Below are 20,438 nucleotides of genomic sequence, written 5' to 3'. Positions count from 1 at the left end.
TTTCTGCAGCCGGTGCTCTTTTCTCGGCAAATATCACTGCTCAGTTAAGAGTATTTTTCCCAGGAAGACCTACCTGACACCTGGTATTTACAACCACAATAAAAACTTTAATGAACTGGATACTCATCAAGTCTCTAACACAGATATTTACTTATTTTAAACGACTGATTATTCCCTTCATTTTGTTAAGTTTAAGTTTTGTACACGACCTGATGGAAGGAGTGAATTCAGTAGCTCTGTCAGATACAGGCTCTTTGGGGATCAAAGAAATTCTCAGCCAGCGTGGGTGCTGTTTGACTGTGAAAACTCAACGTTGTGCCCCTGACTAGAAGGGATTCACTGTGAGATAGAGACACAGAGGGGATCAGTGGCCAGCCCGGCTGAGGGCAAGGAGGGAGGAGGAGGGATGACGAGGGAGGGGGTTGAAAGCAAACAGCCTACTGCCAGTGTGATATATGTTTAAGCCCACTGGGTGCAGAGCAGAGACACCCAGCTTAAGATCTTTAACTCGTCTCAGCAACCAGGATGGTCGATCCCTGCCAGCTCTGTGACTCGAGCTGGTGCTTTATTAAAGAAAAACAGAAGCTGTGCTTAAATTCCCATATGAAGGCAAAGACGAGGGCACGGTCTCTGCTGCAGAATCTGTTCAGTTCTGTCAAATAATCACTGTTAGGTGTAAATATGAGCACGTGCAACCTGTAAGTGAACCGTTTAAACTCACTCTGAGACCCTCTGAATCAATACAAGGAATATTAGCTGCTATATTCCAACACATTTCTCACTGTCTTTGAAAGAGTTAAATTCAGCTGAGGGCTTTTATCGCTAAAATGTTCAAGTTAAACATCTAAAAAACTATTTTAGTTTTTGTAAACGTCCTGAATCAGGAGTGGGTGATATCGCTAAAATCCTCCAACTTATCTAATTTTCGATCAAAATATAGCAAATTTTCTGGAGAATCAAACGACAAAGTGTTTACGGATAAAACAACTCATCAAATCCAGTGAATGTAAAACTTAACAAATCAAGAAACGTCATCACGTCGATGCTAAAATCCAACGTTGCCCACAGTGATTTGCAGCACAATGGCCTTATACACCCAGAAATATTTAAAGGGAGAGCTGCCCTGGTATAAACAGTATGGAAAATGCACTCGGGTCTTGTTCAGTATATGTAAGGTACAATTTGTGGGTTTGCATAATAAATCATGTACCATATTGTGCATCATGTTTCATCTGACTTTGAATAAAATACTTTTTTCCCCAAGACAAAGTCCTGTATGGGCTGGGATGACAGATCATTTAGGATACTGTGTAAACTTCTGATGACCAAACAACAAAAGGCTCATTTTGCTGTCAACCAGGAGAAATATCTAAACTGCACTAAATTTTGGACGATATTCCTCCAGAAATTTACTTCACAATAGGTTGATGCAATTTTAATGTTCTCTAGTCATCAGTGTAAAGTGATGCGGGAACTGGAGAGATTAAATTGACTGGAATAATGATGCTTCTTTAGGATAAATACGATCAGCTTCATCTGTTTTTTGCATTTAGCCCGGCACGGCTCAGCTCTGTCCAGCCGCTCGGACCGATTCCTAACAGTGCCGTGAAAATCCATCATACCGTCTATGAACATTTATTGCTCCAATTCAGCTTCCCAGACACTGAAGTATGAAAATAGTGGCTCAGACACAGAGGCCTGGTACCTGACCCTGAAACTGACTCACTCTTACAATTTTCTTTTTTTTTTTTCCTTCTTTAAATGTCAGTCCGACGCCAACTGAGGTCTGCAAGAAAAGTCGGGGGGACTGCTGTGCTATTTGCCATGCTGTAACAATTAATTAGGAGTCACTCAAATTACCTGAGTGGTCCGCAGACAGTCAACTGAGAAGCTCCCACGAGGAAAGAAGACCAACTCAGACCACCCAGATCCCTCAGAGAGCACAGCTGCTGTTTGTGAAAATCACCTTCAAATAACAGCAAATAAAAATCGTACTGCATCAACTTTTAGATCATTTTAGTCGTTTTTAGAGCGCTGATGATGATGATGCCCTGATGGGCCAAAACGTTTGAGGCTTTGTGCAAACTTCCTTCTCCTCCCTGTGGCGTTTTTAAAAATAACAATAGCTCAACTCAATCCCCCGGCCTTCGCAGGGTTCGCAGGAGGAACGGCAGCGATGAAGACAGAGTTCTGACAGTCACAGCTCAACAGGCAGCAGCTCCACATCCTGTGCTTCTAACGTGGCTGATTTATTTAATATTGTAACCCATTTCACAGAAACCTCTACAGCAACAAACAGCCCGAGCTGGTGAGGACAGACGAGAAAATGTTGACGGTGAAAGCCGAGGAGTCTGTGGTCAGGTTGTTTTTATTGTCTTTCTGATTCTGCCTGGCGGGGAGCCTGCTTCTGTACAGTCTGATACGCCTTCTACTGTGCTTTCCGTAGCCTGGAGCGGAACAGTCTACACTTATTATTAACCAATATGTGATTTTGAGGGGTTGATGGCATTCACACAAGTTACTAAGCTAAACAGAAAATATATGCAGCTTATCTGACTAATGTTTGTGGTTCAGTTCTTAAACAAAGAGTAACTTCCAACCCTGACTGTTAGATTCCAAACTATGATATTCAGCATATTGTTCCAGGAGTTATTTAGTGATGAAGTGTTGTTTCTTTTGTGAAGCTAGTTTCCATACACGCACCTCTAATTCAAGAGTGACACAACTCACCAGTATTTTGTTTGTGTGGTAGACATTTCATTCTTATTGAGAAAGACTCAGTGTTTTGGTGCAACGCTGGTGACAGACCTGCAAAAACAGAAGAAGTAGGTTTTCTGCCTTTTGCTTTTTGTCTGCTTTTTTTACAAGTGAGTTTGCAGATTCATATTTCACAATAACTTGAGCTAACTGATTCTGTTAAAAGGCTGCTTATACGTTCATGCATCAATAATGTGAAACTGTGAAGACCTGACGGCAAGTCAGTGCTTCTGTGCTTTGACTTTTGTTGTCACCACTGCGTTTAATATGTCTCGAAACCCTCCCTGCTGATGCTTGATTCTAAGGCTAAAATATGTTAACCACAACATTTTAGACAATTTTAAAATGCTCAACTCCATTGTAACATTAAAAAGATTTCAAAATGGGAAGTCAGGCAGAAGTTAGAGTCGAGAAATAAATGATCTATCCTCTATCTCCTGAGACAAATTTAAAGGGATGATCTCCCTCTGACAGTGAGGTCTAATGAAGAGGCTGAGGAGGAGGAGAGGCTGAGGTATGGTATTAGATGAAGCACTGCAGAGCTGACAGTGAATGATGTGCTGCCGGTCATTCAGACGCTCTGAGATTGGCGTCTCCAAAGGCTTTAGGAGCAGAAGAAACACACCGGGGTCAGACTAAACAAAGCCCTGTCCACCTCGGCCTCTCGGGGGACTACAAAGGGCAAAGCTGCTCTTCTCAATCCATGCTGAATCCAGACCAGCACCCAGAGCAGGCGGCAGGTAAACCACTTAAAGAGTTCAGATGATACGGTTAACGCAAATAATCAGTGTCGTATATTCTTCGAGGCAATGAGGAACACCCCGTCACTTCAAAGATCTGTCAGGTCAAAGCTCGATTTAAATAAAGTGCTACAGGTCATTATGGTGAGGTAGAATAACAAAAGGAATTGGAACAGATAGAAAAACACCAATTAATTCAAAAGATCAACACATGAGGTGACTCTCTTCCCGTATCTGACCTCTGGAAACTCTTTTCTACACAACTCGATTATTTCCTTTTAAGATTACTGACAGGATTTTAAGAAGACACATGGTCTCGTTTACATTTCAAATTGTTGTCATTTACAGCTGAAACAATTCATTCACTAGTGAACAAAAAGCTTTGATAATTGTTTCAACATTTTGTCAATTATTAAGTAAACATGGCTAAAGTTCTCAGAAATGTCAGAATTTGCTTTGCCTGGTTTTATAACAGCAGTTTTAACTGTTGGTCGAACAATGGTGTCTGTGAGCTCGACTGTTTTTCACTAAGGGATCAACTGGTCAGTTAAAAAAATGAACAAACTGATTAATAAGGAATAGAATCATTATTTCTAGGTCATCTAAAAACCTCAACATAATTCCTGATATAAGCTTTTTGGTGCTGACTTCTCACAGTGTGTCTGTAGCATGAGTACCGAAAACTCAAAATACCAAAAACTGAGCAGATTAGTCTTGTTCACTGACTCTCTGATAAGTCCTAATTAAAATCCAAGTTTTGCTGATTTTAGATTGAATTCTACACAGTTGCACAGACATTACATCATTTTTGTGAACTTTTGCGTCTTTTGTTAATTTAAAAAATGGCTTTGCAGAAGAAAAAAGTTGATATTTCTAACAATAAAGCACTGAAATTACTATTATTTTTCAATTAGAACCAAAACTCAGGCATCTTATTGGCACTAGTATAAAAAAAAATGTCAAATGATATTCAGCACTCGGTATATATCTTCTACAAGAAGCCAATTTTTGAATTTCCAGACAGTGAAATACATAATTATTGTCTAGAAAGGGAGCCAGAGAGGTATCAGTAAATCAAAATTAATAGAGAGAAGAAATATGCATGTGGAGATAAAGGAGCTGGTTTTGATCTATGATAGGGTATGCAACAGTGAACATGTACAGGGCTGATGTTATTACACGTCAAAAACAGGGCCTCACCTAAAATCTCCATCCAAAGTCTGAATACATTTTCTTTAAACAAGCTTAGATTTTAGATCAACTCATCCCGTACTACTCGCTAGGATTGGTATTCGAGGGTCAAGCGTTTTCCTCTCACAATATTTGCACAGTTCAGCCTGCTAGTGATTGTGTATAAATCCTTAATCTGTAGAGTGTGTGTGCCACTGACAGTTTAGAGCTGCAGAACTAAAACAAACTACAACATGTGGAATCATCCCACGTAAGAACTGTGGCACCAGACTCATCCAGACAAGCCTGAATGGCAAGCTCTGTGAGAATCCAGTCTGCCGCTTGAATTCCTTCCAGTATTTGTGAGACGGCTTAATAACTGTAGAATTAAACTAATTACAAACACAAAGTTAACAGCGGCAGAGCTGATACATGCCAAGCTCAGGAAAACCCTGAGAGTCTGGACCTCGGCCTATCTCCTGATTCCAAAAACATGCTAACAAAATAACTGGATTAAATTGAGGTAGATTGAATAATTTATATACACAAGTCTCATTTTGTTAACTCCATTCTGTTTGTGGATGCAGAAGGTTACGGTACATTTCACACAGAGCTGACGTGAAATCAAAAAGAAGAAAAAAAAGAAATGTGGAGATGTGGTTCTGCTCTGTAACTGACACTGAAAAACTAAAATACAAGTGTGCAGTGCTGCTGATTAAGATGCATTTTTCCAGGAAAAAGAGAAAGAGGCAGAATTCCTGTTGCCATGGCTGCAGCCATTAAAACACTTTCGATTCCTCCCGGTGTGTGTGGATTCAAGGGCAAAGTCGTAATGAGCAGTGGCATTAATGATACTGCAAGATGTGCTCCTGCCACGGCCCGGATTACTGCAGTTAACTGGGTTTGTGATGGGGTAGTTTTTCAGGCACGTGTTTGAAAAGAGCCAACGAAGAGCAGGATTCAATCATATCTGAGTGCATTACAGGAAAGCAGGGAGAGGATGTGCAGTCATTACTGCTCGTTACTGCCGTCGCACAGAGAGCGATCGGGTCAGGAGAGGTGGAGGGGAGCGTCATCTTTCATTCTCCTCATGTTTTTTCAACAGTTTTCAACATAAATACGAAGCCTTAGCTTGAATTTTTGACATTGCTCTGTTGCTTTTATGCGTAAAGCATCTCGTTCCACGCAGACTAATTAAACAGGGATTTCAATAACATTCTCGCAGCAACACATGAATTATATCTATTACCAGTGATTTGATAGTGAGGAGTGAGCAACAGGGGAATGATAATAACAGTAATAGTGCCACAGCCATTGTGTGTCCTCCCCCTAACTCCCACTTTGTTTGTGAAATGCGACGGTATGAGGGTGACTGGCCTTTGATTCTTGAGAATCAGTAAATCAGTCTGCAGGCTACAATGAGACATCTCATTTGAGGTATTTGTGTATTTTGGGTTTATTGGTCCCAAAATGCCCCCTATCCATCTCTGACCAACACAGCATTTTTTTTACTAGAGAATACACTGTTGAGAAGTTTATAGAAGAGCACTTAAGTTCACAGACGGGTTTACTGCTGGCTCCGTGCGCTTGGTGTGAAATAACAAACATTTCTCTTAAAACAGTTTCACTGCTCAATAGAAAGCGCGGTTTCTGAAATCCAAGTAGCAGTGAAGACTCAGATTCATATCTACACAAATACCCCACACACACACCCCAAACAATCTCATGTGGCGTCACGTATTTAGTGTCATTCTTGGTTAATTTGATAATGATGATATAAAACGCAGTGTGCAACAAAACACTGATTTAAGTGCTACCTAAGACATTTTAAGAAAATCTGGCACAAAAAATAGTTCCACTACAGGATCATATGAAAAACAGTAAGAGCACATAATCACTGATCACTGATCTGATGTTTGCCATTTGCATTGATCCTGTGTTAAGACTCTGAATCACTGTCCACCTCTCTGATTCAGGTCTGGTGTTTATTGCTGTGCTTATTGACGACTGTTTCCCATGATCGAAATAACGACCGAGCCAATCAGAGCTTTTCAGGCCGGACTAAGAACGAGGACGTCATCTTCCTGTGCCAAAGCCAGGAAACAACTACTGCAGCTTCCATGCTAACTGACAATGACAGACGGGGCAGATATGTCAGTCATGACTACTGATATATTAGGGCAACATAACCTGCTCCAAACAGAAAACTGACTGAGTAATGAAGTGAAAATAAAAATGACAATTCAGTCTGATTATCAGGCTGCTTTTTAAAGCCACCTCTGGCTTCACTGTGGCAGATTAAAGAGCTGATAGCACCATGTGATTGTCTCATTTATCCACAAACAGAATCATTTGAAAGATGCTATAAATCACTGTTAACATTTACTGCCATTAAATATGTCATTTTATGTAAATGGCTTCAGTCAAACTGCTTCAGTATAGGAACTGTGCTATACAATTAAACCTGCACAATAAATCATTCAGTGTTTGTGAGGGCTGTTCTGAAAATCCCAAACAAACATTACTCAACAATACTACACCAGTCAGAAGTCAAAAGCTTGTTTCATTTTCCAAAGATAAAAAATTCACCTTCTTTTCCTGCAGGTCTAGAACTTCTCCGCTGTTTCTTGACCGGTATTAGTATGATTTAGTCTAATCCAAATAATCACTCAAGGTGAAGCACTGCTCCAAGAAAAGCACTTGGACGCTGCCAGTACAAATCATGCTATTTATCATTCCTCGGTAAACATGTCTCTGCATTACAAGCATTTTTAACCAACACCCTTATTTTCTGGATGCTTTACACCTCCTGCCATTTAAATAAGACATTAAGCATATCATCATGTACTTAAGTTTTATGTGTATGGTTATGGGTAATGATATAATTTGAGGTGTGGGATCCTGCAAGTTTCATTAAGTCAGAGCGGTGAATCTGCTCAGTAGCCAATCAACAATCACTATTAAATAGACACCCAGCGTGCAAACAGATCATGGAGAAAATAAACCGACAATTTCAAGATAGTGTTGGGTGTTAAAACACTCTGTAGGTCGTGTTATGCTGCTGTAGGTTCCGCTTCAGAGGAGGAAACTGAGCGTGCCGCACGTTGGCTTATCACGAAAGACAAGACCTGTCCGCTGATGACAAAGAGCGGAAAACTGACAACGCTGAGAGAGAAAACAGATTCTTCCTCTCAGTATCCAAAAAGAAACGCTTCACCTACTTTATGTTCAGCCGTTCATGCTGCTTTGTTTCAAGCTGCTTGGCTGACTGTGGGTCTGGCCTGCTGATTGCAGTGATAGACATGGAGGAATCTGGCGCTGGCTGCCAGAAACCACAGAGGGAAAAAAGGAGAGGACCCTCAGTCTGCCGTCGGTCTGTGCCGGTAGGGTGAGGTAAACACAAGTCGTCCCTCCTTGGTATGCAGGGCTTATGTTGGCCCAGAGAGGAGCTGCGACTCAGAGGAGGTGCCAGTCTGTGGTCTGCTCAGCAGAAAACACAATTATTTTTAATGAATGCAAAAAAAAAAAACACCCAGGAAAACAAATAGCTGGCATTAGCCGTGCAGTCTGCAGCACACGAGCATTACTGTTATGCAATCAAATCCAAACTAGCACAGACAAGCAGCAGAGTTCAGCCTTTTAAATTTAGACATGCATTCACTGTAAGTGTACTGAAAGAGGAGGAGGTCTTAATTGCAGTGTAGCTGCCTCTCACCACTAACAGAAGCTGTTACACTGTGTGCTACACTCATGATAATATATGGTTTTAAAGCCTCTGATGAAAACTGTGTACACAGGACAGTATGTCCGCACTAAGTCACCATATTTTAATGTGCTTTTTTTTTCTGTCAGGGTCCACATAAAGTTTTTCAGACCTTCTGAAAATGATCTCCTGAGCTGATGAATCTGAAAACTTCTAACTTGTGTTTAACATGGTTGAGGAAACCGAGCTTTTGGAAAACAATGGTCGTTGTTTAAATTAAATAACTTTACATTGCAGCTAACCCTCTGTGTGATTTGATATAAATGTTAATACAGCTAATTGTGCAGTGCAGTCATTAGAGATGATCTGATCACTGTAGTCACTGTACAAGGCACAGTACAGGAGACACTCAGCAGAGGATCCAAACTGTCTGAGCACATGTCAGCTGCACAGGTCTGTTGTTCAACATCCAAGAACAAAGAGCAGTCTTAACCACTTTCCTGTTGTTCAGGTGTTTCACTGTGGAGGGTGATGGGTGCATGTTGTTTGAACTTGTTCTCTAACAATTAAAGGGTGTCACAGAGACTCAGAGTGTACAGTATAAATAGCCTAAGGCTGGTAATTTCTGTAACAGGAGAGCTGAGACGATAGCGTGTTCAAAAGGAGGCGAAATACTAGCAGTGCAGAAAGTCTGTTAGCTGAGTTTGAGGATGGAAAAACAGCTTCAAAGACACAGACAAATATCAAATCTAAGAGGTTTGAAGTTTTGTTTGTTTTTCCAATTGACTGAAATTTTTATTTCCACGTTAAAATCATTATGGCCAAGACAAAAGTGTAAACGGCAGCTGGATGTTTGTGGAGAAATGCAGCTCTTTGTTAAATGTTTCTCTTCTCAGAAAAAGTAGAAATTAAGTAAAATCCATAGTTCTGTTTAAGTGCAAGTGGTTTAAAAAAAAAGAGAGCATGACTTTGTTGTAGTTTCCTAAATGCACACATAGATCATATCTAAATTACACAGCCTGAAGACAACTCCCTCTTTTATAGGAAACCAGTCATCTGAATAACCACTTAAGCTTTGTACAGTTTGATGAATTATCATTCACTGAGGTTGAATTACCTCAAAATGTCCAGTGTTTGATTTACTCCACTGAAGACTGGCAGGAGAAATACAGCTGTGCTTAAGTAACTCACTGATGTTGACTGCAGAGAAACTGTTTTATGTAACTCACGCAGCCTGAAGGTGAATGTTAGACATCAGATCATTATCAGCTGGTATCTGTCCAAGTTTTTCTATTGGTTAAAATAACTTCATTACGCTCATGTACTGTACGCATCTATCTACAGACAGGCTGTATGCATTACTTCATTATTATTTCAGAGGCAGCAGAGGTTGAACGTTCTGTAGCACCAATAAAAAACTCTGAAAAACTGAGCCAAAACGATGAAAATGAAAAACCTACTATAAACAAATTTTACAATACTACAGCTCATAATTTTATAACTGAAAACTACAGGGTGACAGAAAGCAAAACGCTGAACTTTTTCAAGAGTTCATTTGGACAGAAACACTCTAAAAAGAGTGCACACTATTTTAAATAAATGGATCTATGACTATCAATACTAACAGGAAGATTGTTTTCATATCACTTGATTAGATATTTCTAAATCTAACAAGAAAACTCATCTAACTGTAGACAATATTTCATTTAATAGTGATGCATTTTGCACATTTGTATCCGCAACCAAAGGTCTTAAAAAAGTGTTTTTGTATTGCACTAATCTTAAAAAAAATCCCAAAATATGGAGTTCAATATGACTGATGACCGGTTTCCTTTGGACAAAGAGCAAAAACATTTTTACTCTGGTCACCTTCCTCTAAATTAAAGAAAGTGCTGTCAGATGTTGCTCTGGGTGGTTTACCGATCCCCTCGTTGACTGTGCAGCTACCACATGAAACTAAATATTCAAATATTCAGACACACACAAATATGTGTGTTTTCATGTTGCATGTTGGCACAGGGCAGATTTTTCATGATAGATATTGTTTATACTGAAAGAGTCAGAATGCTGATTACAGAGCGTGTGTCCAATGATTTTTGTCGTTCTACCAAAACCGACAATCCAACAAGCACGCTCACTTTATGTGATTAGCCAGGTGTGAGGAAGAGAGAAAAAAAGACAGGATTTGAACAGTTCAGTTCTTCATTTTTGGCACAACTGCTTTCATCAATTTCATGTATACAACAGAGGCCAACACCATGGCCGCCTATGAAGAGAGACTCCCTGAAAGTATGCACCATTACCCTGATTTTAATGATTTACACAGACACTTATGGCCTTCAAATGTGGTCAGGCGTCATGGGAACTAGCTAGCATCAAGTACAGCCTTGCCTTAATGGCAGGGATCAACACTACAAAAATAATAATTTATGCTGTATCATAAATTCATGACAAATGTACCCTATTACTTGAAACGTTAAACCGATGCTCTTCTAACACAACACTTCTGGTTTAGATGCAAGAATGTGAGCCATTCAAGTGTCCTGACATCACAGGAAATCACAGGATTTTCTTTCATTCTGTGACAGAGAAAAAAAAAAGAAATTCAAGCATCTAATATCTGGTATCTGCAGTTTTCCCTCTCTATAAATGGGCTCATGTTGAGCTTTTATGTGAATCTGCATGCATAATGGAGCAGAGGGCCTTCCACCAAATGGAGTGTAGAAAAAGAAGAAAACACATAAAAGCCTATTCAGGATCAAGGATTCCCTTGAGTATACCAATATCTCTAATAGTAATCTATTAAAAATCACTAAAAAAACGACGTTGAAAAATAGGCTTCCAAGTGGAGCCATTATTTTGTTACCTCTGGCAGACAGTGAGGCACCTGGGAAATCTGAGCTGACGTTAAGGGGGAGCAGCAGTCCAGCAGAAAAACTATATCACTTTCTTAAGCTAATTAGCCCTGTATATTACCAATCAAAAGAACCTCACTCTGAAACACAATGGCCGGCCAAGAAATATATTTGTCTTCCATTTGTGAAAGACTGGCAGTGGAAAGACTCCAGGACTGAATATTATTCACCCAAGACATTCCAGGGGATAAAATGTTGCATTAAAGTGGGATCTAAGCGTCTGATTTTTGTCACTGCTACCACTCTTATTCCCAAACAAACTGGATGAGAACGCTGCTGAAACCAGATCTCACCATTTCAAATCGAATCAGTCAGACAATAAACATCAAAGATTGAAATGAATTTATAACATCGCCGCTAAAGAGAAACTTAATTGCGTACATTTACATTGTCACATTAATAACTAACTCACTGCTGTTTGCCTTGAAGCCAAGATCGAGTCTTCAGACCACGATACTCTGACACTAGTTACGTTTGGCTAAAATAAAAACTTACAATTCAACAAAAAGCACACAAATACAGTCTATGTCTACTGTTTATTGTGGGTGAGCTAATGTGTGCAGGAGGGTTCAATAGGAGCTTGTTGTTAGCGTCCAAGCAATATAGTCATCCGTTTCAGCCTGTTTTACTCCCTAATTTGTATTTTTTACTTTAATTTGACTGTTTCTTTTGACAACAAACATCACAACATCACAGTATAACTGTGTACAAAGATGGCTTCTTCATAATAAAACATATATACTTCCACTATTTGAGTGTGTTCTTTTTAAAGTGAATTTCTGACTGAATGTCCTCAAATCTAATGTTTAGATACCCTTTATGCTGGCTGCATCCAACTTTACTATGTAATGTTCAGTTTTTTCCACATTTTGTTTTGTGTTTGGATCTCTAAAATTCTCAGAAAATAATTTGTGTTTGCAGGCCTGCATTAAAAGCAGTGTTCATAACAGAATAAGGAAAGTGGAAGCTGTTGTTGTTTCTTAAAACCAGGTTGAGGTAGTCCGAGAAAAGCAGGCCACATGGGCAAGACTTCAGTCAATGCATACTTTTCACCACCAGAGGGAGTAAAAACATCAAAGATCACTGAGCTGTCAGGTGGAGACCAACCCTGCTGAAAGTCAGTGGTCATTCAGTATAAACAACCCAGAAAAACCAGCTGTTCAGACCCTGTTTTCAGGTCTAAATTTGGCATGTACAATACTTGGCCCAGTCTTTACCATCATTATTACTTTGGACCAAAACAAATCATTGTTGATTTTCATCACTAACCATGTTGCACTAAAATCCATCTTCAAGCTTTTAAGATCTTTTCATCAAACAAGCTAAAAAGAAAACAGCAATGAAGCTCACTCATTCATTCATATGACTGGTCTGTCCTGCCCAACATTTTCCTTCATTAAAATTCAAAAGATCATGGATAAAGATCCTTGTTTGCCATTGTCTGGATCTGGATTTGTCCCTTCAAGCACTCTATTTTATCAGCTTTAGATACAGGACCGCTGGCATGCAGACAATTTTACTTTGCTCTGTCCTCAAATTCAAGTTTAGTTTAGTTTATTCTGTTCTGCAGATTGTCAACTACAACTTTACAGACTACCAGAACCATCACCACCACCAGCAAAGTGACCTCATAGGAAACTACAGCCATCTTCTTCCATCAGGAAACATCTGGGCCAACACTTCAGCTTCAAGTGTTGCGGGGGGGGGGGGTCATAGCCTGAGGGGGTTATGGGGTGAGAGGGGTAAAGGTCCTTAGCCTGGTTTCACTTTTACGTCTGTGGCAGAGGAGTAATCAGGAGGATTATAGGGGCAACAAGGAAATGACCCTGTAATTCATTGTTTCCACTGAGAACTCCACTGAGGCAGCAAGAAGTGGATTTATAATGTATATCAGGTCTTTGGTTTCAGTGTGTTTAGTCATTAAATGCTTTAAAACAATAAATGATGACTCCATTTTTTATCATTAGATTTAATTTTTAAGAAATAGATCTATCTGGATAATTTGGTTATGGCTTAGAATTCATCTAGCTAAATATCTTAGAAAAAGTCATGATCATGCAAAACATTTTGTAAAAATAGAGGAAAGCTGCCTAAAAAGCTAATCACAGTCACTGAAAACAAACATCAGTCATGTCTTTGGTGATTGGTATTCTTGTCAATGAAAATGTAAAATAATGGAGTCTAACATTGAGAGAAACACAACTGAGAACAACTTTTAAATATCTGTAGTACAGTTCATGCAAAGAGATGAAGTTATGTCCACAGTTTGCTTGGATTAACAGAGTCACAGTTGTTAAATACGTCTTCAAGGACTCTGGAAAATCTTCAAGACAGCACTGAGTGTTCTTAAATAACCTTTCAAAGGTTGTGAGAGATTTATCCTCCAGGTCATTCCATGCCAACTCAGCCAGAGCTCAGAACTTCGTCCAGAATGTTTCATCAGCTACAAGCATTAGAAAACAATGAAGCAAGTCTGGGCTAATCCAACCTGAAACAGGTTTGGGTGGATTATTGCATAATAGACTGCATGACCATTTAGTTTGCAACAAACCAAGCCATTACAAGCTGTAACTGCAAATTTCCTGAACCCAATGAAGAACAGGACCAACAAGAATTACACAGATACAGAAAACCTACGTATCATAAACACCTACCTATGAAATAAAAATACTTAAAGTAATATAACAGTCCAGTGAAAAGTACAAATAATATGTGTCAATAGGCAATGTTTCATGCTGGACCAAATAAATATCTCTTTGCAAATTACTCTCAGAGTTTTAAGCAACTGATGAGGCTCGTACAGACTCGCAAAAATGCTCAAATTTAGCTCTGAGGGACAAACTAACAAGTAAAAAAGTATTTGGAGTAAAGTTGTAGGATTTTTGCCAGGTCTTGTTGGGTTTTTTTTAAAGACAGAACCAAACATCACAAACAGTAGCAAGGTAGCTAGCATGCTAAAGAGTTACAGGTTGCTAGCTTGCTAAAGTGTTAGGTTGTAACAAACAAGAAACGGCCGAATAAATGGTTCATTTGCGTCACAAAAACGTAAAAAGGGGTCGTACAACCACTTATGAAGCCTACCCAAAGCTTTACTCAAAACATAAGTACATGAAAATATTGTAATAAAATACAGCATATTCTGTGTTTTGTTCTTACCAGAAGCGGCACCTCCTCCGGCTCAGGAAATATGGGGCTTAGGGGCTCGCGCTCGAATGGTGTTGCCCTCTTACCTGCCCGACGCTGCCAGGCAACAACGGCACCTGAGTGTTGCCAGAACCCGCCGAATTCACTATTAACAGCTCCTGTTTGCTGTGCACCACTGGAAATGTATTTATGATGGACAGCAGCGAAAATTATGTCCTGGGAAAGAGCAACTCACACTCAATTTAAATATAACAACCAGTCCAAATCGGTATTTACCCGCCCAATTCAAGAACCTAACCAAAATGGCGGAAAACCGCCCAATCTGGCAACACCTAGAGACAGGTTTATTTTGTGTACCCACTGTTATTCTAAGATTACGTTTGGGCTTGAGTAATTATGTTACATGTATTTTGATAGTAAATATAAAATTTATAAACTATGTCAATAATAAAACCCGGTAATGTAAAAATAACTAGAGTTATTGGCATGTTTTTCTGTTTCTACTGACAGCCATTTCTATTATTTTGTCCAGCCCATTCATATCACTGAGGGCAGGTTAAATGGCTTCAATACCTCTAAAATAGTTTCAACAAAACTGAACAGAATAGTCTTCATGAGGGAAGGATTTATAGAAGGACTGTTGTATAAGACTGCATCAGGTTTAGCTAGGTGGACCAATCTTATTCTTCATGTCAGTGTCAAACACTGCATTCCTTAGCAGCAATTAGGTTACCATGGTAGCATCCCATCTGTATGACAACACCCAGATCATCATGCATCATCGTGTGATAGTGGACGTGACGTTCTGGCACGCTGGAAAAAATGCAACAGTTTACAGCTCTAAATGTCAAATTAAAAATTTATTAATTTCAATAACACAGCAATATTACACAGTAATAGGCATTTCATGACCAGATTAAAACATATGTATCTGTATCAACAGGAGCACTGAGGTACTGAGTACAGCCTGAATACAGTATCATCTCAGATACTGTATCTTTGATCATATGCATCCATAACATGGTCTTTGCATAAGTAATGAACCCATGGAAATGAACCACACCTAGCCTGGCATCCTTTCCTCTGAGGGAGCAGATTTGTCATTTTCACTTAGTTTATAATAAATGAGTGAATTCAACTGAATTGAAAAGGACAGTGAGAAGATTCCAGTGTGACCAAACAAACAATAAATCAAATTATATTGCATCTTGTTGCATTTAACATATAAAATTAGCAAATTAAAATGAGGAAAAGACATATGCAAGAAGCTGCAACTTTTCCTAATCAGTTTCACCACTCAAATAATAATATATTTGATTCTTTTCATATAAACATTTACTTAAAAATTGCTATGAAAGCTCCTAAATCCTGGAGGGGACTGGAGCTTACAGTGATAGCACAGAAAAGACAATACAGCATTGATTAAAACAGCACAGCCGAACAGAATTGATTCACACCAGCCTGTTAATGAGGGCAGCTGGTCATGCAGATCATGCCTGAGTCAAAAGCATGCTACAGTGAAAAGTAGCAGCCCACACCATGCCGCATTCACCCCATACAGAAAAGTCACATTTCAACATAGAACATCAAAACATCTCCCAAAACTAAAAATCAATAAAACGGATCAAAGCCCTTGTGCGTGAGCCCCTGTCCTGTCAGCTGCACTCATTTCTTCTGGCAGTAGGTTTTGTAATTGCCGCAGGCCTTCTGCATGTCTGTTAAGAAACCTGGCACGCCACTCTGTTTAATGAAAACACACAGAGAGTATCTGTCAGTGAGCGTTAGGAGCACATGTGCCAAGAAGACCCACCCAGGAGGGGCAACCAAGTGAGGAGCTGTTGACATCACCCTGCCACACATCTGCTAACAATAATGCTGGAAAAAGCGTGAAGCAGGCGGAGGGATGGAGCTCTGTGAGGCCTGTGAGTGAACCCATTTAACACCCACTTTAAAGCCCACATCAAAGAGCTTTTTCTGTAGGTCAGCAGTGAACATATGTACGTTTTGGAGATCGTGATTTGCTGGTGGGGAAGTCTGAACACATTATATCCTTAAAATATTTAGAACAAGGCTTTACATTTTTCAACCAAATCAAACCTCTGACCCTGAACATCAGACATACAATTAACTGCAGACAAAAAGTACAAGCACAATTAGTGAAATGTAAAACAAAAAAAAAAATGTTGGAGGAAAAAAAAAGTTCCCCAAAGTGGATAAATCTAAAACTGTCAGCCTGGCGTTTTAATGTGAACAGGGGAAACTCACTTTTCAAAATACAGTTTTTTTGCTAGTTCAGTTTTCTGACAAGACATAAAAACATGTAAAACAGAACAACTACCTCATGAGTTTGGTTGTATTATAACACAGTACAGCTGATGATGGAGAGCAGGGGGGGAAGGAACGAAGCACAGGCTCATGGTTGCATGTGTTACTTATCAACATATAATACAACCACCTCCTTCAGTTTTCTTACACACCTAGTTTTTCTCTCCTTCATGCAGCTGAGGAAGTCTAATCCTCATGCAGGAATTCAAATCTCCTCTGTTGAGAAATATCTCTAAGTGAGGCAAGTTTGCACAAACTGAACACATTTCTTCCTGCAATAAATCATGCAAATGTTACATGAGATCCTAACTGCTAAATAAAATATGTTGCAGACTCAACTCTGCACCTCTAAAGTTTGACATGATTCGTGATTCAAACCAGTCATGTTGAGCTACACTTTATTTATCCCACTCAAGAAATTCTGTACATGTGAGCCATCTGTGACTGTTCAGTCAGGCCCTTCAGCTACTCAATGGACCAATCAGATTTAAAGAGGTTGTTTTTTTTCTTTAAGTATACTTGCATTGTTTGTACTGTATTTGCAGTAAAATGGAAATTAAAGTAAAATAAACTTGTGTGCACTCACCTTAGGCTGCCCAGTTCACCAGCCAGGTAGGAATCATACCACCAGGGTTGTCGAAGTAATTCAAGAAAACTAAAATAAAGCACATGTTCATTCGATGATAATAGGGCTGCAACTAATGATTGTTTTCAGAGATTCATCTATTTTTGTTCTGTTTATTAACATTTTAATCTATGTATCATATTGTGTTTAGGTTTGTAGTGAGTGTCTAAAGAATTCTTCCCATGTGACACTTTTCAGAAAGTTTTTGCATATGTTTATCTCATAATGATGTATATTTAATATTATTCAATATTTTGGAAAAATATCTAAATGAACCCCAACATATTCATTTAACAATGATATAAAACTGATGCTTAACACACAACTGTTTGACATTTTGGCTCTTTGAATGACTTAAACGTCTAATTATTATTATTATTATTATTATTAGGTACAATTTTAATTTCTTATCAGCTAATCATTTGCAACACTCCCTTCATACATACCTTTAGTTCCACACGCTCCGTCGCTCTCCATGGCGACGCTCTGCTTGTAGTCTTTGACCCGCAGCACGCCGCTCTTTTCTGCACACGGCGTCTCCGGAGAACTTCTGGCCAGGATCACCCAGATCTTCCTGCCGTCCACATCCAGGTCTCTCCTCTCCCTGATGTACACATACTGAGGTGTGGGCTGTTAGGGAAGATACTGGTATACGCTCTCCTTTCAACGATACAAACTATATTTGATACGGACTCAAACCAAAAGGATACGTCTCTGTTTGACAGAGGAAACGGGTATTTCACCTCCCAGTAGATTGCTGACTGTCCATCAAAGTCTTTCTCATAGAGCTCTGAATAAAAAAATACATTCAAAAACATTTACTAAAGCAAAATTTAGATTTTCATCAGTCAGTAACAATACTAAACTACTATGATGAGTAAAATGAGCCAAGGATGAATGTCACTATTTATCTTTTAATGTAATTATTATGACTTAATGTTGATCTTTCACTCAGTATTTCCTCCTGGCATGAGAGACAATCACACTAAACTGACAGCTAATCTAATATTCGACACTTTTATGAACCAAGTTTTCTCGTAACTCCTGTTTATGATATCCATGTGGCCATACAGACGTACAGTTTCATAACTGCTCCAAGTAAAGAGCTAAATGGCCAAACCCTGTTTTCAGCCTGTGTTGGACGTGTGCTCACCATCTACTGTATTTCACACTAAACTCAGACAGGAAACCTGCGGTGGAGGACGGAGCTACATGTAGCTGAAATCGTGTTACGACTGAGAGTTGATCCAGTGTATGTGATTGAGACTGAGACTGGGTAACTACATGACTATGTGACTACAGCTACTGTAACATGTTACCTTGGTACTGTAGAGAAGAAGTAGCATGAAGAAAGATGAAAAATGTTACTTCATTGTAAAACTGTAACAGTAAAATCATTATGTCAAGACGAGAAGAAAGGGCTAACGAACCAACTAGACAACATAACTAAACAATGTGAATATAAAGACTGGTTCTTAGACAGGAGAGGGATGAGGGGAAGCTGATATGGATGGAAAGGATAATGACAGTGTGAACTTCGCCTTACTGTTTTGTTTTGTTTTTCTTTTTTTTCTTTTTTACCTTTCACATATCCATCCCAATGTTTCCGATAGGTCAAGTCCATGTAGACATCTGCACACAGCTCTGGAGTGCAGGTGGTGAGCACACCAAAGACTTTGTACTCATAAAGTCCAGTTTCCTGAAAACAGCACATGAAAGTTCTCTCTTCCAACTGCAGGCTACAGGCCACACCCCACAGTGTGTAACTAATCCCAAACCACACAACCCTGATTAGAGCCACTCGGCGTTACACCCTTTCTCACTCTGACTGAGGAAGTGCGTTGGATTTGATTCAGAAGTTCAAATACAGTTAATGCATTTAAATGTAATGAACAAACTGCACTTCTAGTCAGAGATTTGTGTGGCGTATTTATGTCAGCTTGAATAGTCAAACTCCATTCACAAAAACATCAGTTTAAGGTTGTTTACCTTTCCTTCTGCAGTGGAAATCATATCATTTACCTTATAGATTTAGGGATTAAGGTTAGGGGTCAGGGTTAGGGTTAAATGTCATTTTTACAATTATTACTGCTCATTCTTCTCTTAAGAGAGGCACTGGAGAGAATAAAGGCTGAAAGAGAATAGGACTTCCATTTGGAAATGCATTAATTAATTAAAGTATTTTATAGATATACTGACATTGCATGTATCAATATCATCCAACATTAGTCAAAGTAAATTGATACCATTGTATTATGCAGTAAATTAAGTTAAATTTAGCATTTGATTTAATGTTATTTACATTCAATTTCTGTGAATAAAATTTAAATCCAGTTTAAAATGAATTAAAGGCTACTGCCTAGATTTGTCAGATGTAAGCCGAAGTGATCAGTGAATTCCATAATCTGATAAATATGTTCAGTAAGGCGTGACAAGAGAGGCAAACACGCCCAAAGTCGAGGCAGTATTAAATTGACAGGTTTCTAAATGGAGTTTCGTCTGACCGGTACAGCCGCGGTTCCACTGTTTCCGGGTAATCCCCGTGCTTGCCGCTAGGACACCGCTGTTGATGTGTTTATGAATATTATCAATAAATTAATTACTTGAGAGGGAACAATTTAGCATCATCTGTGAGAGAGAAAGAGTGGAAATCAGTGATACTAGCGACGCTAAACCGACACAAACTCGTTCATCCGGTCAGTCACGAGCAGCCGTTTCCCGTGCTCAAAGCAGCAGTTTGGCTCGTTGTCTGTACCTTGTCATAAAGGCGGTAGATTTTCACTCCCATCGTCTCGGTGAAGAGCTCCCATCCTCCCTCCAGCTGCGGCTCGTCCAGCTCCTTCCACGCGTCCTGAAACTCCTCATCTGTAAACTGCAGCGACATGACGGCTCCTCTGTCACCGGCAGCCAGTCAAACACCGGGCTTCCTGTCACACCTTTCAAAATAAAAGCGTTAATGATGAATGGATGTGCATTGTGCTGAATTGCTGTCGTGTGTATATATATCTTAGTTAGGGTGTCAATATGTTTCATAAACAGAATAATATGCTATGTAAATG

General features: G+C 39.4%; 1 protein-coding gene and 1 long non-coding RNA gene across 2 annotated transcripts in view; both read right to left on the bottom strand.

Annotated features, from left to right (window-relative positions):
- The window catches only part of LOC108874456 (uncharacterized), a 42,165-nt gene extending 27,635 nt beyond the window's left edge, over positions 1-14,530 (bottom strand). The window contains exon 1 of the long non-coding RNA XR_001959684.2: positions 14,442-14,530. This is a non-coding gene — a long non-coding RNA (uncharacterized LOC108874456). The remainder of the gene's footprint in view (positions 1-14,441) is intronic.
- A 749-nt stretch (positions 14,531-15,279) lies between these two features.
- Positions 15,280-20,313, bottom strand: pctp (phosphatidylcholine transfer protein). Its single transcript, XM_051074039.1, has 5 exons — positions 20,135-20,313; positions 18,961-19,078; positions 18,090-18,169; positions 17,826-17,997; positions 15,280-17,409 (listed from the first exon to the last, which is right to left on the bottom strand). The coding sequence occupies exons 1-5, from the start codon at positions 20,261-20,263 to the stop codon at positions 17,342-17,344; spliced, it is 567 nt and encodes a 188-aa protein (XP_050929996.1). The 5' UTR covers positions 20,264-20,313; the 3' UTR covers positions 15,280-17,341.
- Positions 20,314-20,438: the final 125 nt, after the last annotated feature.

The sequence above is a fragment of the Lates calcarifer genome, linkage group LG11, assembly GCF_001640805.2.
Source record: "Lates calcarifer isolate ASB-BC8 linkage group LG11, TLL_Latcal_v3, whole genome shotgun sequence".
Lineage (NCBI taxonomy): Eukaryota > Metazoa > Chordata > Actinopteri > Centropomidae > Lates > Lates calcarifer.
This window is presented reverse-complemented; position numbering and strand designations above follow the sequence as displayed.

Bases quoted from the DNA above. Each gene is read 5' to 3' on its own strand.
- pctp (XM_051074039.1), bottom strand. From the start codon at position 20,263: ATGTCGCTGCAGTTTACAGATGAGGAGTTTCAGGACGCGTGGAAGGAG. The intron at 19,079-20,134 runs GTACAGACAACG...TGCTGTTTTCAG, and splicing joins TCTACCGCCTTTATGACAAG to GAAACTGGACTTTATGAGTA. The intron at 17,998-18,089 runs GTATCCTTTTGG...CCCACACCTCAG, and splicing joins TTCCTCTGTCAAACAGAGAC to TATGTGTACATCAGGGAGAG.